This window comes from Bidens hawaiensis, unplaced genomic scaffold, assembly GCF_021521415.1.
Source record: "Bidens hawaiensis isolate Kalapana, Puna unplaced genomic scaffold, B.hawaiensis_p1.1 tig00032546_1, whole genome shotgun sequence".
NCBI lineage: Eukaryota > Viridiplantae > Streptophyta > Magnoliopsida > Asterales > Asteraceae > Bidens > Bidens hawaiensis.
In genome coordinates this window covers 85,928-112,764 of record NW_027495565.1, presented here as the reverse complement: position 1 = coordinate 112,764, position 26,837 = coordinate 85,928, and the positions used below count along the sequence as shown (strand labels likewise).

The following is a 26,837-nucleotide window of genomic DNA, read 5'->3' as shown; positions in this document are numbered from 1 at the left end:
AAAAACACAATGCAATATACGAGTCCTGTCAGGTCATGATCTAAAACCATGAACCATCTTTGAGCATTTATCTTTAATCCACCTAAAGCTCTTCCTGATTGACCCTTTGACCTTCCCTTCAACAGCATAAGCATTGTAGCCAGCAATCCTCTTCTTTCTTCGCAATTCAGGATCGGTCAACTTCCACGTTCTGGATATCGACTTTGCAACACTTGGATCGTTGTTTTCGATCTGGACTTGTGAAGACGATGATTGGTGGGTGTTGTATGCTTCTATTTGCATCGTCTTGTCGTTGTAAGACTTCGAACTCGAATCTTCCATTTGGGTTTATGTGATTCATTCATATCTAGACTCTATATCTGTCTTTATAATGGGCATAAAGTGAAAAGTTATGATTACCATGGTGGATGATGTGGTAATCAATGGATAAATTCATGTGAATGTGTAGATTTAATATGATTCTTGTGTCTGAAAGTCATATTTTATTTTATCAAGCAAATAAAATGTGACATTTTAGCAAAACTAAGTCCCTTGTGGCGGAAACCCAACCGTGTAATTACACCCCCGAGGAGAAACAACCGAACTACTACTAAACCAGGAAGCCCGAATAAAATCAACGACACAAAGCTATTTTCTAACTGTTCACGCTTTAAATGTTATAAATATTGTAAACTCATACTGTATAAAATAGTTTCATATTTCATATGCATATACTCTAAATTACTTAAAAGACTGTTAATATATGTAGATAGACAAAGCTACTAATAAATAAATAAAACTTGTTAGAAGTTCGGGTTATTTAATTTCTGGGTTTATTCTGTTTTTAAAGTCGATGCGACCAATGGACCGGATAATCTGGTTATTAGAATATTAATTCCAACCGAGAGCTGATTATCAACTAACAGAGCAGTATATACTATGAATTTGTGAAACACTATATTACTATTAACAAGTTCGAGACCAACAACGCCTGATGACAGGTTTGATGGTTAACAGTTAACCGACACCTACCATCACAAGACCCGAAAACACACACAATACATGGTTACCACTGAGACTAATTTCACATAAAACTTGCTAAAAAATTGCTTTCTAAGAACGAGAATCGGCTAAAATTCACTTGGTACTATTCACCTTTTGGTTCATGACATGACGTTGTGATAGTAGAGTAATACGCACATGGGTTGGCCAAGAATGCTAAAGATGCACCAAAAGATTATGTTTCCCACCTGCATTCAAGTTTCGTAATTAGACCTCAATTCATGGTCAACGAGAATACGATAAGTCGATAATTATAGAGACACAGTATGAGATACCATTGAGTTTTGAAACTTGTTCTGCAAGTAGTTTGTCAGTAAGACCAACGGTACCTGTCATTAGATTGGTAAATGGTAAGAGTTTCAACCCGTTTTGACTAGGTATGGTCTTAGATGCTGATATAACCGACACATGAAGCAAAAAAGTAATAAAGAACATTACCTGAATCATGATCCCGATAAAGGCCCAAAATTTGAAAATGTGGCAGGGAACAGCAATACAAAGCTTTAAAAAATAGAAAACAAAATTAAAAAAAATATCCATTGTAATGAGTAAAAGACTAAAGAGATTAAATTTACCTCATGGAACACAGCAGACATGAAAAATGCAATCAAGATGGCAGAACCCTGATCCAAGGGCCGACACAAAGTCAATTATTTATTATGAAAAAACTGAAAATCAATTATATAAAAAATTCAAGTGAAGGGAAACTATATTCTTCTAATCATGAAACGATACATAATTGGGAAAATAGATCATACCCTAGGTATCCCATTACGCAAGCATGGAAAATACAGATGCCTTACAATCCATTTATGAACAGGCTGCAAGAATTTATACAGGATATGTTATATAATGTATGTCTATGTGCATTCGTGTGTGTATAAAAGCTAAAAGATGGAGGAATTTAATTTTGAAGCTGCTCACCATATTCCATAGTCTCCAGTACTACAACCGCACCGATGGAGAAAGTATGCAAATAAGTAAATTAGCAAACAATATTTGAATATAATAATAATAAATAAATAATTGGTAAATAGGTCACACCTCCTCAATAGTTTGCGCGTTCCACCAATCTTTATAAAACTCGCGATCTCCAAAACGAAGAAGCTCGGCTAGTATATTTAACCTATGTTATAGTAATGCATGTAAATGTGACTAGATGATGATGAACAAAAGCTATTACTGGAGTGATAAAAGCAGCAAATACTTACCAAAGATGAAAAAAGCAGTAGAACATACAGAGCCACACGTATAAATTTGGAACTGAAAGCTTTAAAACCCGCTCAATTGCATATAAAATGTCTCCTTTCAGTGGATGTCGAGAGTTTTTGACAATTGGGTTGATATACTGTGGATAAGATATAACATATTAGTTTGAAATGATTAGGTGGTGTTTGGGAAGCAAAGGAAGTACAAATTAGAAAAGTGTAGCATCCTGAAAAAGGACAGGCTTACCTGTTCTATGATGAATCCCATGAACCCTGTAAATGTTACCAGCTTGATCAGTTGTCGTAACACCCAACCCTTTCGAATAAACGCAGTCCGAGGATAGCTTACCTACAAGTAAAATGCCTCAATATGATAACGATAATGATATTAACAACAGCAATAATAATAATAATAATAATGGTGAAGGCTGAGCATTTTATACCTGGTAACACAAAGTAGGAGCAACTATGAAATAAACCAAGCTATTGAAGTCCACATCATAAAATAACTCAAATTTTTTGGACTCCGCTTCTCCCTAGCAACATAACATATCGCACGTACATTAGAAAAATAAAAGTATTCCCATAGGGACATAGGATACAATTTGAGATGTTTTGGCAAAATAGGATTGATTTGTGATGAAATCCAAAATATATCCTATTAACTTACCTTATCAGTTGAATTTACAAGGGACCGCATGTCGTAATTTGTATGCACAAAAGATGTCAACTTTAACCAGTTAATGCAAGCACACAGCATCAATGTAACACCTGATAGAACAGCTGAACCAAACCTGCATAGATTTGAAGTTTAAGTAGCCACATGAGAATGCATGTCTTGCCTATATAAGTCTCAACTTCAACTGTGGCCTTCCATATGCATCAATTGATTCTATTTATGTATAAGCCTATAAATTTCGTTTAAAACAATAGCACGGGTGGTAATTTCAATTCATTTATAAAGTAGACAAGCTATACTGCTAAAGATAAGACTTTGATTTAATATTTCCAAATGACTATCCGATAACAATAATGAAAACTAGGTTAACTGAGACCGTATTTCAAAAAGCACAAAACAAACTTGTAGCATTTAAGGGTGTAAACAAACTGACCTCAAAATCATGTAAACTGGATACAGAATTGCAGTTGTAGTTATTATAACATGGAGAGTAATTACAAACTACAAAAGATCAGATTTAATTAGTTTCTGTGAAATTAACAAAATTTTCACATGACTGTAGGAAACAGTTCACTTACAGGGTCGGATATACGTTTTTTCCAAGCTAATTTCTCAACAATGTAAGCAGCAAGAGGAAAGAGCAGAAGAGACATGCTGCAAGATCAGAAACCAACACAACCATACAAATTATTAAAATGGTGTACTATTTCTTATATGGCTTTTACTAAAGTGACTAAAAAAGAATATTACCAGCACATCAGAAGTGGCCACTCTCTTAATGATCTTGAACTGAACCAAAAATTGGAATTGATCAACAATCCATACTGCAAATGTAATTGGAATAATGTTAGCTATAGCGCATATGATTCACATAATAATATAAGCTGACACCGATATCCAAATATAAAGATAACATGGTCTTACCTTCATCAGATTCTCAATGATGAGCCTACTGTTTACAGCAACAAGCACAACTATGCAAAGGTTAAAGAGACCTGCATGACTCTGCCAGAGGTTTCTAGTTAGCCATTTCAATTATGTCTTATGTAATTAAAAGTAAGTGTATAATAATCACAATCATAATCACTCATCTCAAGTGTGGATGTTAATAATAAAGAGAAACATGCCTTTTTGTTACCATAACATGAACGGAAAACAACACACTAATTATCAAAGTAACATGGGTAGGTACATCAGAGTCCATGATAACTGTCTTGATGTTACATTTCTAATCCACCAAAAGACATTAACCAAAGTTCTTTGTGCCTACATTACAAGCCACTTTATATGATACAAATGATTTTAATCATGAGCTAAACGTGTGTTTCAAATAAAAAGACCAATAAAGGTGCATGCTACACTAAACTTCCAAGCTATTATGTTTCCTTCATCTTTAACTTTACGTTCCCAAAAGGCAGAATCATCCAAATTTGTGCACTTTTCAGCTAACATGGGAAAATATCAATACCATACCACACACAGACTTCTATCTAAACTGTCTATCATCAAGTGTGAACCTCTCAAAGCTAGTTTCATCTTTCAAAAAAATCAACTTTAGTTCTTTCTACATTAACCATCTTATAATTATCCTATTGACCAGATCAGATTTGGCATGCAAAACATTGTATTTACAACAAAGTATATGCTAGACAAAAGCAATAATTACACTATTGAACTAATCATTGCACACATACTTAGACTTCAAAATAAACTCCAGTTCATACTCTTCCACCTAACCTATGAGCCAGGACAATATGATCCACCAAAACCAACCGAAGCACTCTAACCCAACATTCTTCCCCTCTATTCAGTTCCACTTTATTAACAAACCGTAACTCTCAACCAATATGCATTTTATAGTTAAAAGCAAATAAACAACTACTATTTATCAGTAGCTACTATAGTTTACAACTATCATTATTACTACTTTCGTACATTTGTTTGTTCTAATTCTCGTAACCTCACTTTATCTCACCGCTAATTACTTACCGTAGTAAATCAGGTAAGTTAGTTAGTTTAGTTAAAAGACAAAACAAAATCAAAGTCAATTCCAAAGGTACTCAGTCTTCTATCTAACCTAAAACCTTGATGCATCATTTTCATAGCAATAATAACACACTAAACACATGACATCTAAAATAAACTAATTATTAATTAACAAGTAAATAATTAAACAAAACAAGCTCAACCTGCTTGAAGATAGCATCCGAGCTCAGCGGAGACTCCTTAACTCTCCGGTGAGCCGGAGACGAAGCTCGATAAGCGTAATGCACCACACACTTCTTAGATTTAGATTCATCCTCCTCCTCCTCTTTCGTATCACCACCGCCACTAATATTATTATCATTATTAGTATTATTATTAGTAGTAGTAGTAGTATTAACATTATTATTGGTATCGGATATGAGAGTCGTTCGGCGTCGAATCTCGGTGCGAATATCGTTGGTGGTGGTGGTGGATTCGCCGATATTAGGCGGATCTAACAACGCCATTACTGATTAACAACTAATTGCGTCCCAGATGAAATTGAAATTGAGGTTTGAGTTGAAATGATGCAGAAAGAAGGAAATGATTGGGGGAGAATAGGCGGTTTATTGGATTATTATTATTATTATTATTATTATTATTATTATTTGGAAACCAAATCGTATCTCTATGTATCTATACACACACAGACGGTGGTGAAATTGTGCGTGAGATAAGTGTCACCGTTGTACTTTTTTATTTATTTTTAAAGGTCAGACCCAGATTTATGTTACGCTGAAGATTAGTATAAAATGCTCAAAATATTATTCTATGATTTACAAAACTCTTTCATAACAATTAAAAGATCGGTTGAGAATAATGTCTTATGATACAATGGCTATGTTAAAATGGCGTGTAAACGGTTGTTAAATCCAGTAGTTTGGTATTGGATTAAGCACCGTAACGAAATTTAAAATTAAATTCGTTAACGCGCAAATACAACAAAATAATATATATGTACAACAAAAATAAAAAAAAAACTAACGCGTTCAACGGTGAGCCAACATGAATTATAGTGGCATGTACAATACCGACATTAAATCATAAACTAGTGTTGAAAAAAAATATTTTAAAACCCTTTTTTGTCATGTTTTTTATCAGGTTATGTCTAGGCCAGTTTTAGAAAGTGAAACAACGAACTGACATGTTGGGTCGGGTTCAACCAGCTTGGGGCAAACCGTTTTCTTGGGCAAACCGTTTTCTTGGGTTATAAATCGGGTTGGCATGCCCAAATCAATGTTTTTCACCTCTAAACATAACCTGTGCTGGTTATATCTTTTGTGGCACCGACATTAGAGTAATTTAAAGATAATATTAACTATTTTATATAAATACTAATAAATCCGTTATTTGAAGTTACATTCTCTTTTATATTGTAAGTTAAGGTATTGCGGATTGCTTCACAATTACGTCTTATTGTTTTATATATTAAGTTAAATCGCCGACGTTGGAATTTATTCTTCTTATCTTAAGTTGAGACTTTGTTTTCATACTTCTAAAACAAAAATTCTTGCCAATTAAATTAAATAAATTAAACATTTCTAAAATAGTATATTGTATTACCAAATTTTAATCTTAGAATTATTAGCAACTTCACAACCCAATAAAATAATGTTCCTTTTCATTAAAAGTTAAAACGGGATTCATGAATTTTACTTAATACTAAGGTTTATGACGAGATCTTAATTAGTTATTGCGCGACAGACAATCTTGTTAAGTTGACGGATTAACAGGTTGTATAAAAAATCCTAATACTGTAATACAATCCATATCATTTATTTGCATAAGAAATATCAGCTTAACTCACGAATACTTAAGTTTGTGTTACCAGAACTTGATGTGTATGACACCTTTATCCAAATTGATATGTTGTCAGTTTGAACTCCGAGCCCAACCGGGTTTTCGTCTCATCGTGTTACACTAGAGAGTTTTGCTCTTGTGGTGCCACAACAAATGTTAAATGGCAGCCGACGGTTTGGTTTCCGCGCGGGGGGGGGGGGGGGGATGCCCAAGCCAAACTCTGAAAATCAGCGTGAACCCAGTTAAAACAACATAGTCTGGGCAAAGTAAGGCAACATGCTCTCTAAATTAGAGAGCGCGACAGCCGAAAGAAAGTCACTGTTATAAAAAAATAATAAAGAATTGTCCAAATTTAAAAATAATAACAATAATAATAATAATAGAGTGTCCAAATTTGAAAATAATAATAATAAAAATAAAAAAAGGAGTGTCCAAATTTGAAGTTAACGGAAGCGGTGTAGTTGGGTGTATCAATAATCTCAAATTCTCAATACCTATTTATAAAATTGTGTCTCATGTGTGGTTCATTACTTGTCGGGTAATTACTCGTCAAGTATCAACCATATATATAGATATCGGGTATATCCGTTAGGATTTTCAAGTACATTTTTTACCATTATAATTCTTTCATACTTTTTATTCATATAACATCTATCACAAATTAAAATATGATACACTACATGCATATAAGCGTTACAATAAATAAATAATATCATTATAATTTATATGAATTTACTAAAATGAAACAGTAATAGAAAAGATTTAAGGGAAATAAAATTAAAATTAAAAAAAATTCGGGGTATATGTTTCGGGTACATGGATATGTGGTTTTGAGTATTAGGGTTAGGTATCATCTAATCTCATATCCAGCTCATACTCACGGAAACTTTTAAATCTTAATCGCATACCCGGCCCATACCTTTCGGTTCGGGTATACCATCCTCTATGTTTTGGGTTTCAGATACAGTATTATACTCGTCGGGCTTGGGCTTTATTTGACATCCCTATCTACATCAAAACTTCAATAGCCCCTCACGTTCATCATACGTCTGCACTTGTTCATGTCATGTTTACATGGAATGTTTGTCAAAAGCTTTTATAAGATTAGTGTATGTATGAGTAAAAATGGGCACAATAACCTAACTTATTATGTCAAAATATTATAAGTACGATAGTCGATAATAATAATGATGATGATAGCATACGTCTTAGGTGCAACTTTCAAGTTAAATTAATGTGGAATTTAAGTCATGACACATTGACAGTTTCATTTACTATCACTTACTTTTAAGTTAATTATCTATTTCAACAACTACTTTTGATGTATGTCTATTATACCTTTTTTTGTCAAACGTATTATACGTATTTCAAATATATTCCTTATTTTAATGAGTTAAAACCATAAAACCAACATTAAGCCAAAACGCGATCACCATTTGGTGGGGTAGTTAAGAGTTTTACCTTAGGTTCACCTAAAGTTTATTTTGTTTAACGTCGTGGGATCGAATCCACTCATGTGTCATATATCCTGGCTTAAGCTAGGTAAAGCATCACCAAGTGGATTAGACCTCACTACATCGAACCTCCTTGAGAGTTTCACAAGAGGTTGGCTGGTGTTTGTCGTTAAAGAAAAACATGAAGCCAAAACATTAGCACCAGTTCAATAAATAAATAAATAAAACATGATGTCAAAATTATCCATCTACTTTAAATATTACATTTTTAATAAATACAAAAAGTTTTAGAACGAAATAGAAAAATAAGGCATAAGTCATAATACACGTTATTAAACCAACTAAATGAATACGAACAATGCATACTCTTGTCGATAGTTTAGCTTTAACCAGAACCGAACATTTAAAGCAAACGAATTATCTTGTGTGTTCATCTATTAAGAATACGAGTGTTTTTCATGTTCGTGTTTATTCATATTCATTTGTTAGTATTTTAAACAAACGGTTCATAGATATAAAAACAAACGCGGACCTATAAGATATTAGCAAGCATTACTTAAAAAAGAGAGTCTATTAATTCATGAAAATTACTACTTTTAAAGAGAATCTAATCAATCTATTGCTTTGTAAAAACAGCACTTTTAAAGTGAATCTATTACTATGTGAAGGCTACATTTTTGGAAAGAATCTATTACTTCATGAAAATAACCTTATCAAACAAAAAAGAGCTTAAAATCTTTTGGCAAACAATATAATATACAAGAAAAGTTATTTATAACATTCTAAGCAAATAAACATACAAATGCAATTACACAAGAAAGATAAATATTAAATAATAAAGAAATCCATACACTTCTAGGCCAGAATAAACTTATAACACCACAAGTCATAACAATAAGTCATAACAAGTTCAGGATAAACTTATAACACCACAAGTCATAACAATATCAAATAACTTAAAAACAACCAAAACCGATAGTAGACTTCAAAAAACAGGTTCTAACTTGTGTTCTTGCTTACTTTTTAACAAAACAAACCAACCAAACCAAACCAAACATCCCAAAATCTTTTCCTAAATAAGATCAGCAACATTAGACGGCAATTCCTCGACCACCACGTTATAAAACTTCTGGATATCCGCAAGCATCCGCTCATCATCCAACGTCACAAAGTTAATAGCAACACCCTTTCTCCCAAACCGACCACTTCGACCAATACGATGAAGATAGTTTTCAGGCTGCGTTGGAAGATCATAGTTAATCACGAGCGACACTTGTTGCACATCAATCCCACGTGCCAAGAGATCGGTGGTGATTAGAACACGGGAAGAGCCTGATCGAAACTCACGCATGATGATGTCACGGGTGTTTTGGTCCATGTCACCGTGTGTGGCGGAAACTGTGTGGTCCCGGCTACGCATTTTGTCGGTCAACCAGTCGACCTTTCGTCGGGTGTTGACGAAAATGACACTTTGAGTGATTGCTAAGGTTTCGTAAAGATCACATAGGGTTTCAAGCTTCCACTCTTCTTTTTCCACGTTGACATAAAATTGTTTAATACCTTCTAAGGTTAACTCGTCACGTTTCACGAGGATTCTTACGGGTTTGTTCATGAACTTTCTGGTAATTTCAAGAGCTTCGGGTGGCATGGTTGCAGAGAACACACCTACCTGGACCTTTGATGGTAACAGCTGGAAGATATCATAGATCTAAAAAAAAAAGTTTCAGCATTCAAAAAGATTAAAAAAACGCAATCTTTATAATCTTTATTAATATAAAGAAAGAAAATAACCTGATCTTTGAAACCTCTTGAAAGCATTTCATCAGCTTCATCCAACACAAACATTTTGATATAATCAGAACGTAACGATTGTCTCCTAAGCATGTCAAACACACGTCCAGGTGTACCGACAACAACGTGGACCCCGGCTGAGAGAATACGCTGGTCCTCACGAACACTGGTTCCACCAACACAAGCATGAACCTTAACACCAAGATAGTCACCTAGGGCACGCATAACTTTCTCGATTTGTTGTGCAAGTTCACGAGTTGGAGCTAAAACCAAAGCCTGACACTCGACCACACTGTAGTCAAGTTGTTGAAGAATACCAGAGCAAAAAGTTGCCGTTTTCCCTGTTCCGGATTGAGCTTGTTGGATGACATCAAGACCCTTGGTGAATGGAACAATTCCCCTTTGCTGAATTGCTGATGGCTTTTCAAAACCTGAAGAAAAAAAACAAGTTAGAAAATACAGAAAATTTTATAGTCTCTCTTAAAACAAAATATATACTAACCATATGCATAGATGCCTCTTAAAAGATTTTCTTGTAAACCCATAGCATCAAAGCTATCATACACCTCATCATATGATGTAAAAAAGTCTTGTCCATCGGTTGAAAGCCTTTAACAACAATAAGAGCAGTTCACCAACAATTGAAAGATATGATTTTAATCACTTGAACAACATATGCAGTAACTATTGTATAAAAAAACTACTTACAGCTCATTCATTTTCGAATCAAAGTGACGAGTGTCAAACTGGGAAGCTTCTGGTGCAACGCCTGCCATGACTGCAAAAAACAAAAAAAAAAAAATCAGTCCAATACCACTTAAGTTGTATAAAAAGCCTTCCAATATCAAAAATCTTTGCCAATCTAAGTTAGACTGGACTAGCTTCTGTTATGAAGATCTTCTAAGATTGTGGAAAGGTGAACCAAGTATGATGAAGACCTACTTTTTACATAAACACATATACTCATACCGAGTAAAATGTACTGAGTATATTGTTTATAATTCAAGTAGCACATCAACTCTTCTTCAATGATCTTTTCTTTATAAACACGTAAACCTCGTGGGATGATTTGATAGACCGAAATTGACTTTTCTTCAATGATCTTTTCTTTATCAACTCTTCTTCAATGATCTTTTCTTTATCAACTCTTCTTCAATGATCTTTTCTTTATCAACTCATACCGAAATTGACTTGGGATGAGAGGATTAGGCATGATTTGATAGACCTAAACCTCTCCGAGGACATGGTTGAGGATAGGAATTCGTGGAGAAGTAGAATTAAAGTTAAGGATTTTTAGAGAGAATTGATTACCTTAGGGCTTAGACTTAACTTATTTAGGTCACATACCATAATGGTATTTCCCTTACATATATTATTATTATTATTATTATAATTATTATTAGCTTTTATATAGCTGTTAAACTGTGATCTTATTATTAATATTATTATAATTAGTAGTAGTTTTTATATAACTGTTAAACTTTGATTTCCTTTATTTTGCTTCATACACATGTACTTAGAGCCGAGGGTCTCTCTGGAAGCCACCTCTTTATTCCTTTGGATAGAGGTACGGTGTGCCTACATCCCACCCTCCCCAGACCCTACTTATAGCTTTGCTGTCGGTGGGATTTTACTGGGCATGATTGATTGATTGATTTATAAACACGTATACTTGTACAGAGTATATGTGTTAATATTTCAAGTATGTGCTACTTAATCTTATTCTCAATGCACAACTGTTCCAGCAATTTGACGTCTACATGGATGAATTATACCAAAACAGATATACACTGATTCTAAAATAATCAAGCACATACTCAAAATAATAACACACATGATAAACATACGTATTTATAAAAATAGGGCCATCAAACGCAAATAGAACTTGACCACATCAGTCCACCCATCTAAAATCTTTAAAAGATTGTCATCACAGCAGTTAGTCCAGAAAACCACTTTAGTAACAACTTTTAAACTATCAGAACGAAATTCTTATCATACAGACAAATACCCTGGCTACCATAAACAAATTAGCTTACAAAAAAAACTAATCCTCGTTCATAAAACTATTATTAAGGTACTCAACACATTCATTCATCAGGTTTTAACAACTAGGAGTGTAAACAAACCAAACAGCCCGCAAACTACTCGAGATTAGCTTGCAAAAAAGCTTCTATCTTTAAAAAAAACTAAACAAGCTCAAGCCAAAAACTAAGCTTGTTTAGTAAACGATTAAAGTACACATTAATTCATCAGATTAACAACTAGGGGTGTAAACAAACCAAACAGCTCACAAACTACTCGAGATTAGCTTGCAAAAAAGCTTCTATCTTTTAAAAAAAACTAAACAAGCTCAAGCCAAAAATTAAGCTTGTTTAGTAAACGAGCTCGAGCCTAAACAAGCCTATTATTTGTTGAATTTTTATTTAACCGTTACGTATAAAAAAACTAGGATTAAATTACTAATAAATATATATATTATCGTATATATAGATATAAAATTAAAAAAAATATACAAATATAATTATAAACACACAAAAATAAGAAAAAATATAAAAAATTAATTAATAAGCTCAAACTCAATTAATTAATAAACTACTCACAAGCTCGAGCTCCTATTAAAATAGAGTTCCAAAAAAACAAGCTCAAGCTTTTAAAATAGAACTGGAAACAAGCCGAGCTGAAACTGAGTGTAAGTTAACAAGACAGATAGCAAATAATAATAATATCTAAATAATAAATCGTAGGTTCTAGAGTTAATATATACTATACATCTACACCGATCTATATCAACTGTCGATTCAAAACGCTAATTAAAGCTACGTTACAACACCGATCTACACACGTAAACTCAGATCCAACAAAACAAACACAAATTGATATCGAGTAAGTAGCAGAAGATAATAATAATAAAATATTAGAGTAAAGTTAGGGATGATCTATAGTACCTGAGATTGATTGGTTGATGAAGAAAATTAGAGATAATATTTTTCTAGGGTTTTCACAAACTCCTCTCTTGGTGTGGCCGTGGAGGAGTGAACGAAAAAGAAAAGCTTGTCTTTATTGGTTGGATCGGTACCCTACGTTTGCTTCTTTTATTTTTATGACCATCTTGCCCCTGCCTTTGTCTTTTGGTTGACGATTTTACCCCTTGTGTATGTTTTGTTTCTTTTACAACGGCAACTTTCTTAGCTTGGATTCAGAGCTTGGTTTGGGCGTACCTTCGAGAAACTATATCAACGATTGCAACTTGACAGTCGTTGTGCCACCAACTCTTTGGCGTAAAACCCGGGTGAGTTCGGGATTCGAACTCACAACCTTGCACAAGGCTTAGTTGAAATAATTCATTGTTAATATCCACCCAAGTGCCACAAGTGAGGATTGAAGTTGTTATTACTTTTTTTTATATAAAGTTGTTTAATAAAAGAAACTATGACAAGGAGTTCGAATGATATGGAAGTGACATCGCTGTGAACGGGGTCCATGTTAAGGGTGATGGTGAATGCTAATGAATAGCTGGAATTGTATATTCTATTAGCTTTCACGTCCACATTTTTTAGGCTTCTTTGGGGATCTTGAGATAGAATTGCATGATTACACTATGTCCACCTTCGTCGACACTCAACCCCTTGACCTTAAGAGGGGGGGGGGGGGACTCCAATAACTTTGCTAATTGGACCAAAACCCAACTCTTTAACTCATTTAACCTTTTAAAGAACCTTTTAAAAAGATATTGGTCGTAATAATATAAGATTTTAAAATCTATATATAAAAGCTAAAATGTAGAAGTATTTATATTTTGATGTGAATATATATTATTATTAAAACATCTATTTTTATCCACATGTTACAACCTTAAAACCTATCTATCTCTGCTCACGCGTTGCGGCAGCACTGGCTAGCCCAAGTCCCCAAGCAATTGCCTCAAATGGCTCACTTCAAGTTCAACGAGAGTATCATAAAAATCTTTAAAAGTTTTAAAAAATGTTTATAATATCATCTTCTTCAACCTTGATTTCAAACTCTATGGTTACCCATAAAACCAACCCACTTGCTATCATGAAGAAATCTCATTTTACTATTTTAGAACATATTTATCAAATTGGCACCGAAAAGTGAATAACATTTCAGATCTCAAAGTCTCGACAATTTTTCATACAAATCCACATGAACCGAAAACTGGATCGAACTACCATTTGTACAGATGATGATATGTAACAAGTTAACTCACGATTGGAAAAACAGATTCACGAAAGCTCATGACCAGTTGATCGCAAAACTTCATGGTTTTATGCCACCATCACCCTTTCCCCACGCGAGCCTGCCATATAAGTTGAAAAACCAGTCAGTAATTATTACTAGTCGAGAACAAAAGAAGAAAATTAAGAATAACAAACCAAGATAAGGATCGAACTAAATCAGTTTAGTTCCACCCAAAGCAAGATTGTAAACCAAATAAACTTGTTTTAGGAATATACAACAAAGACGTAGACCTCTTAATGCTAATTAAACGTATTTTCTATTTGCTGTTTTTCTTAAAATTTGAGCTGTACCATTTGGCATTTGTAAAACTTACAGAATCTTTGGTTACGGATCAGTTTAAGGTAGTAGGTCACGGTCGGTTAACTTACTAAATCATGGCTAGGTTCAGTTATGCCTGCTATGGATATAGGAATAAGTGAATAACCATCACTGACCTGCTAACTTCAGTTTTCAAAAAAGTCGAAACAGACCCATCGCTTTTAGCTAGGTTCAGTTTATTCAGTTATGGGTTGGTTAATTCAGTTTTATGCCAGCCCCTATGTACAAGCCGTGTGGCATCTGAAATGACATTAACAGTTATTCCTGAATACTACTATTTCTTTTAAAATCATTTATCGAAAGTTGTTAAAAAATTTGCTTTTTTTAAGCGGTTTTTAATGCCCATCTACTTGGCCACATCAGATTTTTTTAACGGATAAAATCATGAGATAATAACCAAGTTTCAATACATTTACTCAGAATTGTTTCTAACAATAAAACCACTCAAGTTTCATTATTTTGTAAAATGGTTCTATAAATGTTTGTTTCTTAAATTAAACGACTTAATGAAACATATATAAAACTTTGTTAGTATTCAGTGATCATTTTTTTCAGGTTGACTTGAATAGACAAATTATGAAACACAGTTTGATAATAGTAACCAATTTGAGTAGTTTCATTATTTAGTATTTCACTAAATAGTAACCAAGTTACATATATGTTCCACTTAAGCCACTTTATTTAAAAAACAATAGAGCGAGATTGTTTTTTATAGTTAAATAAAAGTGAGTGACTTTAGTAAAACACAAAAGAAACTAGGTTACTATCAGGCGATATACTCCCGATATTTTAAGCCTAATTAACAGTTAGTTAATACTTAATATTAATGGAAAAAGGGAGGAGATATATTACATCTTTCATAAATCTCTTTAGCCAACTGTAGGAAAGCTTCAGCTTCTTCAGCCAATTTGGAGACCCGTTCAGCTTCTTTAACAGCTTCAGCCGCCACAAACGATTTGTTTTCTGCTTCAGCCACTTTATAGGCGGCTGCAACCGCTGCTTCTTCTAGGGTTTCACCAAGATGACTGTTGTAAGTGGTGGACAATCTGGGCCAGGTCTCTTTGGGCTTCGGAATCGGACCCTGGGTCCCATTCACCGCCCCACTTCTAAGCCGATAGCAATTCTGAACCTAATCACTCACACAGCTGTTCCTTATCAAAAACTGAATCCCAACAAACCCTAAAAAAATATACCAAAAACCAAAAAAAATCACCTTTTCAAGTTTCTCTTGCGCAACAAGCCTTCGTAACCTTGCAGTTAACAACCGCCTGAAATTTGGTTGCACCTCGTGCCTTTTCTGCATATTACAAATATCACAATAGAATCAGTCAGAAATATAGCAACCCATGATTTTCAAGAATCATATAGTGATCGGATTGATGATTACCTCAATGAAACAAACAATTTCACTGGTACTTGATCCATTTGGATCCTTTAGAGATGATAGTGCTTCATAGATCATTGCATTATACCTTAATAATGAAAGCAAGAATGTTAAATACCATTCAATTTTATTTAATAAGTGACCAGCAGTAAGCATGTAACAAACTTTGAAGCGGTCTTCCCATCTAGCAAGCATTTTGAACCATCATCCATATTGATGTCTGCAGATACTGGATCAGCTACAGCTACAGCTACAGCCAAAGCTGATGGTCCAGGAGTCTGAACAGTGGGCGATGGTGTGGCAGCCACAGGCGAATCGATGTTACTTTTTGGTTTTGGTGTTCTTGATTTTTCCCTTGGACCCTGACCATTTGCACTCACACTCATATTCCTCCATTTATCCTACAATTATATGACATCATCATTCATCAGGCAGTTGATACTTGATATGAACAAAAGTTATGGTAAACTGAACACAAATGTTTCATCTCAAGTTATAATGGTATATGAAAACATATGCATATAAACTTCTTGAGGTCAGTGACTATAGTGGCACATTGAAAGTGAAAAAAATGACATGAATTACAAATCAATAAGAAAAGAAACCAAAATCACCTCTCTAGTTAACTTCTAAATCTAACAATAACAAATTACAAGATTGAAATTTCAACATACAACCCTAGGTTATGCTTAGGTGTGCAAACAAGCCGAGCCGCTCGTGAGCTATTCGAGCTCAGATAGATAAAAAATCTGAAAACGAGCAAGGCTTTTTAGCCCGAGCCTCAAATAAAGCTCGTTTAGGTATCGAGCCCGAGCTAGAGCCTTGTATTGACAGCTTGTTTAGGCTCGTTGACCCTTCACGAGGCTTGTGTATTTTTAAGTTTTTATTGCTTCTAAAATTCTACGTATTAATTTCACTCTGCACAGCTGACCTCGAGCAGAGCTTTGGCTCGTTTAAGGTACTACACGAGTTCAAGCAAAGCTTAAGCTCATTTAAGATTTCCTCAAAATATATAAAATACTTATTAAACCCATATATAAATTAAATAATAAACAAAACGAGCTTAAACTTGAACAAACAACTCATGAGCCAAGCTCGAGCTTTAATAAAAGAGCTCGAGTTCTTGTGAACCAAAACAAGGCGGCTGGACTCGTTAACACCGCTAAAGTTATGCCTATTCCATGCAATTTGTCAAACTTTCCTCACAGCTTCAGAAAGAAATTTCAAATCCAAATCCAAAAGTAGGCCATGTTACACTATGTTTACATTACAAACACAAACTAACACACAATCAATCCAATACTAAACATAAACAAATTACATAACTAAACATAAAACCCTAGGTTACGCCTCAAATAAAGCTCGTTTAGGTATTGAGCCCGAGCTAGAGCCTTGCATTGAAAGCTTGTTTAGGCTCGTTGAGCCATAACCAGCTTTGTGTATTTTTGAGTTTTACCTCTTTTAGACTTCTATGCATGAATTTCACACTGCACAGCTGAGCTCAAGCAGAGCTTTGGCTCGTTTAAGCCTTAAAGTACTACACAAGCTCGAGCCAAGCTTAGGCTCGTTTAAGGTTTTTCTCAAAATATATAAAAATTATAAATTAACTAATAAACAAGCCGACCTCGAGCTTGGAAAAAAACAACTTACGAGCAGAGCTCGAGCTCTCATTAGTGAAAACGAGCCGAGCTCGGGGCAGTTATGCACTTATACCTATTCCATGCATTTGTCATACTTTCCTCACAGCTTCAGAAACATATTCCTATATTCACATTACAATCACAAACTAACACACAATCAATTTAATAACTAAACACAAACAAATTACATAAATATTTCATACATTGGCCAAAATTAGGGCTCGTAACATAAACACTATGTATACATTACAATCAGAAGCTAACGGTCAATCAATACAATAACAAAACATATATTCATATATATATAGAGAGAGAGAGAAGTAATCTGACTGACCTTAAGGTCGATATTGGATCTGGAATAAAGGAGGTGATTAAACTCAGGATCCTTCTGGATATTCTTCCATTTTCCGGTGCCGTGTTTTGCGATGCCGGCGCGTAGAGCTTCTTCTTCCTCCTGCGTCCATTTCTGCTTTGGATTTCCCATCGCCGCCGCCTGAATTATTATATTAATTAGGGTTAAACCTAAACCCTATATCGGAGATGATGATGGTGATGATAGTTACAGTAAGGGTAAAATCGACATTTGGGAATAATATGTGTAGCTTTCATAATTGGCTAATGCACCCTTGTAGTTTCATTTTGTATATATGTGTTTTAGATCACGCGCTGTTAAAACTAGAGCGTTTTATATCACGTGACGTCTCAATTAGCAATGAAAAATTTTACAAAAAGTAATGATATAGTAGAAAAAACGCAATACTCTCATGCAATCACTAATTCTCTCTCTCTCTCTCAACAACCTCTTCTACAACGTTGTATACACAACATTTAAACCCCACGACTTTGAGGGGGGGTGTAGGGGGAGAGTTTTGGGTCAAAACGTCAGCCACAACTCTACCACCACAAATGGTCTTAGGATAAAATACAAATAACAGTTGTTAATATGAGTAACATATAATTAAATGAATAACTAGAATAATAATATGTTAACAATATAGTAAGTTTTATTACTCTATAGTTTCTAAACTTTAATAATTATTATTAATATAATTACCCCAGTTCAAAATTATAAACTAATACTAATCACTCTACTTGTTTGTATGTTTTATAGGTTAATTCTATTCATATTGAATCCCATCCTTTTATTTATTTATTTGATTCTATATTTTTAGGGCTATTATCGTTAGAGCCGATCTAAAAAGATGATAAATGTTCGAGTTGAAAACCTCTAACTTAATTATTCACATGGTTAAACATTAGTATTGTAAAGTTGTATTCTTTAAACTTTGACCACCAAAATTTTACAACATTAAATATTGCCATGTTGGTCCCTTAAACTTTGGTTTTTTTGTGAACTTTTGTTATCAAAGCTTCACACATATACAAAGTTGATGGGCCAACAAATATATGATATATCTATTAGCCCGTAAACTTTGTTAACATAAATTTTATCTATAAAACTTTTACACTTACACTGTAACAATAAAACTTTTAGACTTTCAACTTTTGTCACAAAACTTGTAGAAACTTTTAAAATATCAACTTTGGCCACAACATTTTCACCGCAATGAATAGAACCAATGCCGACTAAGTTCTCATCATGTCCCCGTTGCAACGTGCACTATTCTTAAACATGTAATGTTTATAATGCGCTCCACGACAACGCGTATGGAAATACTTGATTCTGAATATTTTGAAGTCTTTGTGTTATTCTCTAGTTTGACTTAAAAATACACTTTTTTTTTCAATTATTGCCTAGGTACAAATATAGCCTTAACAATAACACCACTGAATCACAAATTCCACCGCAACTCCTATATGCACATAATCCTGGTCTTTAGGTGTAACATTCGTCATTTTCGATCTTTTTTGTATTTGTATTTGTATTTGTATCAAAACCCGACCTGATTTGTAAACCAAATCTTTCACTAATATAAAATGTTGGATTTTTATGTTTCATAATCATCTCTTACCTTTTGGATTTGTTACTAGATTGTATTATTTAAACATTTTTTAAAAAAAAAAAAACACATGCAAGTATTTATATAAAACAAGGAAAACAAGTTTGACTCCTTCCCTATATAAACAACCCCATCCTCTTCATTATTCTTTGCTCGTTCATCTTCTTTCTCTCCCAAATAAAGTTCATATCTTTAACCTCTAAGGTTCTTAATAATCAAGCAATAACCTTCTTTAATTCTTGTTTGTTACTTATTAATTCATATCTTGTGGCACAACATATATATAATATGCACCCCTTGTTTCCTTCGGCTTTCATCTTCTTCGGGAGGTGAAATGCTACAAGGCAAGGCTACATGGAGAACTCATTGTAGTTCTTGTTTATACTATTTTCCTTTAATGCTTTCCTAGTCTTGTTCATATTATAAGTAGTTTAGCTTTTAATTCATGTTTAAAGAGTTTCATGGTATTGGTTATGAAGTCACTAGTCTCGGTTTATCCCAAGATTAGACCCGAATCAAGACCGAACCAAGACCAAACTCTTGTTTACTAGTCTTGTTTATACTATTTCCCTTTAATGCTTTTGTTTATATTGTAAGTAGTTTAGCTTTTAATTCATGTTTAAAGAGTTTCATGGTATTGGTTATGAAGTCACTAGTCTCGGTTTTATCCCGAGATTAGACCCGAATCAAGACCGAACCAAGACCAAACTCTTGTTTACTAGTCTTGTTTATACCATTTCCTTTTAATGCTTTTGTTTATATTGTAAGTAGTTTAGTTTTAATTTATGTTTAAAGAGTTTCATGGTATTGGTTATGAAGTCACTAGTCTCGGTTTCATCCCGAGATTAGACCCGAATCAAGACCGAACTAAGACCGAACTCTTGTTTACTAGCTTTTGTTTTAAATAGTTTTGTTTAAAATAGTTAAATAAACATGTTTATGAAAGATTTGAACCTTGTAACTTCTAAAACCATTTTGATAGTTCTATGGTATTTGGGTATGTGGCAACCATCCTCGGTATCATTCCGAGTCAAGGACCGAACCAAAACCGAACTAAACCGAGTTCACTTGCCTAAGACACACAAGTGTGTTTTTGGCCATCGAAACTCATCTTTTCTTCAAGAATGTATTTTAAACTAATTTTAAGTATTTTATCAACTTACTTGGTGTGTCGGTATCCAACTTGATCTTATAAAAAGCTTGGACCGGTGATACCAAATACACACTTAACGGACGTTAAGGTTCTTCATAATAGAACTATATACTTGGTTAAGTCTTTCGATTTTATTGAGTTATCTCAAAACATTTTGGAAAGTTAACTTTGAGTTTAGTTAATTATCTAGACCCAAGTTAACAAATCCGAACACTCGATTAAAACCTTGTTTTGGTGTTCATATACCCAAAGGGTCTTGCATTAGTGCATTATAACCCACATAAGTTACTTACCCACATAAGTTACTTAACATAGGTTGAGTAATAATTATGAATGAAATACCAAGACCCGGTTTCGAGTAAACTTACTTTTTAGAACATGTCTTTAATTTCCCAAGTATTTACATTTTTAAACCATAAACTTCATTTATTTAATTTACTTGTCATATTTTATTTTAAACCCTTCCAAGACTACCTACTAACTTAAGACCCGTTTAATCTAGGTCTTGCTCGTTAAACCCGATCTCCGATTATTCACGAATCAATCTTTCAAGTTACTTAGTTAACGTGAGTACATCTCATCCCCCGTTTTCACTTTTATCTTTTGGGAGTAACATGCATACTTATTCAAACAAAATGATTTATATTATACTCATTTCTCAAATCACAAACTTTAGGGTATATGATGCTAGAATACTTGCTCTATTGTGTGTTATATGTCTCATATGCTTTACGTGCGCGAGTGTTTATTTTTATGTTGTTGTTGAGCCTCATTAAGTATGATCATACGCTCCCCTAACTACTTAGCCTTGTGCTAGTAGAATAGGGTCTCATTATCCAAGTATGTCGGTATTCTTACCGATTAGAAAGGATCCTCATTTACATATGTTTTATATACCATGATTGATGCTTTTATTTTTAGTCTCATATACGTTTGTGGATTTCACTCATATTATATATACTCAAAACTATGAAATTGCTCACCAACATACGTGTTGACAAATGTTATTTTATGCATGTTACAGGTTTGATTATTACTTGAGTTGGAGTTTGAAGACGTCATTCTATTTTGATACCGCTAGGTTATTAGAAGAATGAACAATATCTATTTCTTATGTTTTGATGTTCTTTGTATGAACAATATGTGTTACTTTGGTGATTGAATGAAATTAATGAGTTGATTAAATATTGTCACTTTAATAGTGTCTTGTGTATTTGTCCAATCACGTTGCACTCCGGCATGTTCCGCCTTTGGTCAGGGTGTGACAGATTGGTATCAGAGCCAAGACTATAAGATAGGTGGTTAGACGTAACGGCCTAGTATAGTTTTGCTTTAGGGTCCTTATACATGTTGCTTATACGTGTTACCCTACTTGATTGTTCATTACACTTATACATTTAATTGCTTATTTATTTCATTTAATCTTCAAAAATATACACATGCACACACTCTCATAGTATTTCAAGGTATCCTTACCTTAAAACGCAAAAACATTAGTTTTCATAATGTGTTTTATGGATCACAAACTTAATTTGGATCCCGTTATTTAAGATCTCCATAAAGGTTGCATTTATATCGGGTTTGTAGCCATCATGGAAAGCGAAACATTATGAAACGACCATTTGACAAAAAGATTCCAAGAATCGAAGGTGATATACTTACCTGGGATGGTTGAATTATAGTGTGCGTTTTCTAGGCTTACAAATCGTGTTATATATGTCAATACTTTTAAGTTGTCGAATGCAAGCGTTCCGGTTGCCTCCTTATATTTTTTTGGTGTTAAAAATACAAGTTGTTTTTAACATCTCGTTGTATCTCCGTTTTTATTATATGTTATTATCGTTATTTGAGTCACAACAACATAATTAAGACTCGGTGGTACGTGCACATGTTCGACTCCACCTATTATTTTATACAACTTTATTTGTCGGGATATCAAACCCTGGTGATTTCATGTACGATTTTCCCGACTATATATATAAATTTCAAAATCTCAAAACCTCCAATTTTTGAATGGCAAAAGTTTGAAACTTATAAATATATATACATTTTTATCTTTTGATGTAAGTATAAAATGGTTTTTACTAACATTCTCATTCTCATAACTCTAGGATTCACAATCATTAAACCCTACATTTACTCATTTTTCCTCATACTTATATCAATTACCCCAAACTTATACCATTTCTCTTTTATTATTTTAGAATGCCTCCAATCCGTCCCCAACTACGCAAGCCGAGCTCCGGTCGTCGGATGGCCGCAATGGTAGCAAAAGAAATCGCCGCTGTGATTCCTGGACTCATAACTCAAATCCAAGCCACCCAACCCACCGTTACTCAAACCATACCCAACCCCATACCTTTCGCTTTGAAAAACTTCACTAGTGCCAACCCATCCCAATTCTTTGGTACGAACTGTGCCACCACTTTGTTACAATGGTTCGAGAAAATGGAAAGTGCGTTTACTCTTTGTGAGTGCCCCGAACTCAAAAAGACCACGTATGCCTCTAGCATGTTTGAGAATACCGCCCGCACTTGGCGGAATAGCGAGATTTCCACCCACGGAGCGGAAGTAGCTGTGGCCTACTCATGGACCAAGCTCAAAGAAGTCATGATGAAAAAGTTTTACCCAAAACATGAACTTCAAAAACTCGAATCCGAATTTTGGGAACTCAAGCAAGAGAGTGGTGACAACTCCACCTACTCCAACCGCTTTCACGAGCTTAGTCTCTTGGTTCCTCACTTGGTCACTCCCCTCGAAAGGGCTATTGACAAGTATGTCGGCGGTTTGCCTATGCAAATCCGCAACTCGGTGATGAGTCGCAACCCGCAAACCCTTCATGATGCTATTACCTTCGCCAGTGCTCTTTCTGAAAACCATGTCAAAGACGGTACCCTCTCCATCAAGAAAACGAGTGACAAGAGTAAGCCCGAACCAACCCCTCAAGCTAAAGTCGACCCACAACCTCAAGCCATCAACTACTCCAATTCCACCCACCACACCAAAAAGAAAATCAAACCAAACTACCGAAACTATGCTGTCACCCACCCATCACAACCTCAATCTCAATCCCACGCACTCCAAAACCGAAAACCGTATCCCGGCCCACACCCATTATGTAACACTTGTCAACATCATCATCCCTCCTACTCTGCTTGTCGCCACTGCACCAAGTGTAACCGCTATGGTCACACTAACAACGTGTGTCGAGAAGCCTCTCGTGGGCAACCCGCTCCACCGAGGTTTGCCCCATCCAACCAAAATCGTCCCACTCCTTTTGCTCAAAACCCTCCATCCCAACCTAGGGCTTGTTTCAATTGTGGAGACCCGAATCACTTCCGCAATTCTTGTCCTCGACTTGCTCTTGTTAACCAAGCCCAAATCATACCCACACTCTACTACCATACCCAAGCCTACCAATTTCAAACTTATCAACCCCAAATCCCTCAACTCTTGGCTCCTTCCGCTCAACCGATCCAAGCCATGCAAGCCCTTCCTCCTCCACCACATCTGCAAGCCATGCAAGCTCTCCCACCTCCTCCAGCTCAACAAGTTAACCACGGAAACCAAGGGTGTGCCTTTATGATGAACGCCAACCAAGCTCAAGTTGCCAACGATGTGGTGAACGGTACGTTTTTAGTAAATGAGCATTTAGCTTCAACTTTATTTGATACCGGAGCTGATAGGAGTTTTGTTTCTTTTAAATTCGAATTTATTCTTGGCGTATCTCGCACTAAACTTTCTCGCCCCTTTTCTGTCGAAGTCGCCAATGGAAATTCCATCATCATCGATTCGGTCATTCGCGATTGTATCCTCACTCTTTGCAAGCACGAGTTCTCGATCGACCTCATCCCGATGCAAATGGGAAGCTTCGACATCATAGTAAGCATGGATTGGTTAGCTTTGCACCGTGCCGAAGTCGTTTGTTATAACAAATTCATTCTTATCCCGCTCGTCAATGGCAAAATTCTCAAAGTCTTTGGCAAAACGATCCCCAAGAAACTCAACCTTATGTCTTTCTCTCAATCTCGTAAGTACTTGCGCCAAAAGTACGTTCCATTCCTAGCCCAAGCAGTGGTGAAAGATCCAAAAGAAAAGAAGATTCAAGACATTCCCGTTGTTTGTGAATTTCCCGGCGTTTTTCCCAAAGACGTCTCTGGTCTTCCACCCGTTCGTCCTGTTGAATTTCGAATCGACCTTGTGCCCGACGCGACTTCCGTAGCCAAGGCTCCTTACCGCTTAGCCCCTTCGAAATTGCAAGAGTTATCGAATCAACTCCAAGAACTCTCCGATAAGGGCTTTATCCGTCCAAGCTCTTCTCCTAGGGGTGCTCCCGTCCTCTTCGTGAAAAAGAAAGATGGCTCGTTTCGCATGTGTATCGATTACCGTGAACTCAATAAACTCACCATTAAAAATCGTTACCCCTTGCCTCGCATCAACGACCTCTTCGATCAACTTCAAGGCGCAACTTGCTTTTCCAAAATCGATCTTCGATCAGGTTATCATCAATTGCGTGTTCATGAAGACGACATTCCAAAAACCGCTTTTTGTACTCGGTATGGACATTACGAATTTTTAGTTATGCCTTTCGGATTAACCAATGCACCCGCGGTATTCATGGACCTCATGAACCGTGTTTGCAAACCATTCTTGGACAAATTCGTGATTGTTTTTATCGATGACATTCTTATCTTCTCCAAAACCCGAGCCGAACATGAACATCATTTACGTTCCATTCTCGATCTCCTAAGAAAAGAAAAACTTTATGCCAAGTTCTCCAAATGTGAATTTTGGTTAAAAGAGGTTCAATTTTTGGGTCATGTCGTCGACGATAAAGGTATTCATGTTGATCCCGCCAAAATCGAGGCCGTAAAAGATTGGAAGACTCCATCCACACCCACGGAAATCCGTTCTTTCCTTGGTTTGGCCGGGTATTATCGGCGATTCATTCTAAACTTCTCTAAAATCGCGTTACCCCTCACCGCACTAACTCATAAAGGAGAACCTTACAAATGGGGACCGAAACAAGAAGAAGCTTTCCAAACTCTAAAGCATATGCTTTGCAACACTCCCGTCCTAACCCTTCCCGATGGAAACGACGACTTTGTGGTATTTTACGATGCATCCAACCAAGGTCTCGGTTGCATTCTCATGCAACGAGGTCAAGTTATCGCGTATGCCTCAAGGCAACTCAAGGATCACGAAAAGAATTATACGACTCATGATCTCGAACTTGGTGCTGTCGTTTTCGCTCTCAAAATCTGGCGACATTATCTTTATGGCACAAAGTGTGTTGTATTCACCGATCACAAAAGTCTACAACACATCTTTGACCAAAAAGATCTCAACATGAGACAACGTCGATTGGCCGAATTACTTAGTGATTACGATTGCGAAATTCGCTACCACCCCGGTAAGGCGAATGTTGTAGCCGGCACCCTTAGTCGTAAAGTTAATATCAAATCTGTTCTGCTTAATAGCATCATCATTCAAACCGATCTCCAAGACCGCATCTATCGAGCCCAATGCACCTCCATTGATGAAGGCAATATGTATTATGAAATGTCATGTGGAGCCGAACTTCAACTTGAAACCAAACCCGATGGCTTGCTTTAAATCCTCAACCGTTTGTGGGTTCCCGATCGTGATGAACCTCGTACTTTCATTCTCGATGAAGCTCATATGTCACGATATTCCGTACATCCCGGTGCGGATAAAATGTACTTCGATCTTCGATCTATTTATTGGTGTCCGGGTATGAAAAAGGACGTAGCACTTTATGTATCGAAATGTCTTACTTGCTCAAAGGTTAAAGCCGAACATCAAAAACCTTTTGGTTTACTCGAGCAACCTCCTATCCCCGTTTGGAAATGGGAAGGCATCGCTATGGACTTTATCACCAAATTGCCTCCCACTCAAAAGCAAAATGATAGCATTTGGGTCATTGTTGATCGATTAACCAAATCGGCTCACTTCATCCCGATCCGCGAGAAGTACTCCATTGAACAACTCGCTCAAATCTATGTTCGTGAGATTGTATGCCGCCATGGTATTCCATTGACCATTATTTCTGATCGTGACGCTCGTTTCACATCCCGTTTTTGGAAATTGCTTCAAGAA

At 35.5% G+C, this 26,837-nt stretch overlaps 2 protein-coding genes and 1 pseudogene across 3 annotated transcripts; all 3 read right to left on the bottom strand.

The window, feature by feature from the left end:
• Positions 1–814: 814 nt before the first annotated feature.
• On the bottom strand, positions 815–5,431 carry LOC143583831 (diacylglycerol O-acyltransferase 1-like; annotated as a pseudogene). The gene is made up of 16 exons (XR_013144249.1): positions 5,118–5,431; positions 3,853–3,933; positions 3,679–3,752; positions 3,507–3,582; positions 3,362–3,429; positions 2,920–3,043; positions 2,693–2,785; positions 2,497–2,598; positions 2,253–2,389; positions 2,086–2,167; positions 1,966–1,986; positions 1,800–1,862; positions 1,617–1,664; positions 1,480–1,542; positions 1,317–1,370; positions 815–1,229 (listed from the first exon to the last, which is right to left on the bottom strand). The product of XR_013144249.1 is annotated as a diacylglycerol O-acyltransferase 1-like (transcript).
• A 3,702-nt stretch (positions 5,432–9,133) lies between these two features.
• LOC143583824 (eukaryotic initiation factor 4A-15) lies at positions 9,134–10,817 on the bottom strand. Its single transcript, XM_077066028.1, has 4 exons — positions 10,707–10,817; positions 10,501–10,607; positions 9,999–10,429; positions 9,134–9,915 (listed from the first exon to the last, which is right to left on the bottom strand). The coding sequence occupies exons 1-4, from the start codon at positions 10,772–10,774 to the stop codon at positions 9,280–9,282; spliced, it is 1,242 nt and encodes a 413-aa protein (XP_076922143.1). The 5' UTR covers positions 10,775–10,817; the 3' UTR covers positions 9,134–9,279.
• Positions 10,818–14,100: 3,283 nt separating this feature from the next.
• On the bottom strand, positions 14,101–18,237 carry LOC143583823 (telomere repeat-binding factor 4-like). Its single transcript, XM_077066027.1, has 6 exons — positions 17,938–18,237; positions 16,129–16,364; positions 15,967–16,051; positions 15,793–15,876; positions 15,432–15,708; positions 14,101–14,319 (listed from the first exon to the last, which is right to left on the bottom strand). Exons 1-6 carry the CDS (start codon positions 18,085–18,087, stop codon positions 14,288–14,290), a joined length of 864 nt encoding a protein of 287 aa, XP_076922142.1. The 5' UTR covers positions 18,088–18,237; the 3' UTR covers positions 14,101–14,287.
• Positions 18,238–26,837: the final 8,600 nt, after the last annotated feature.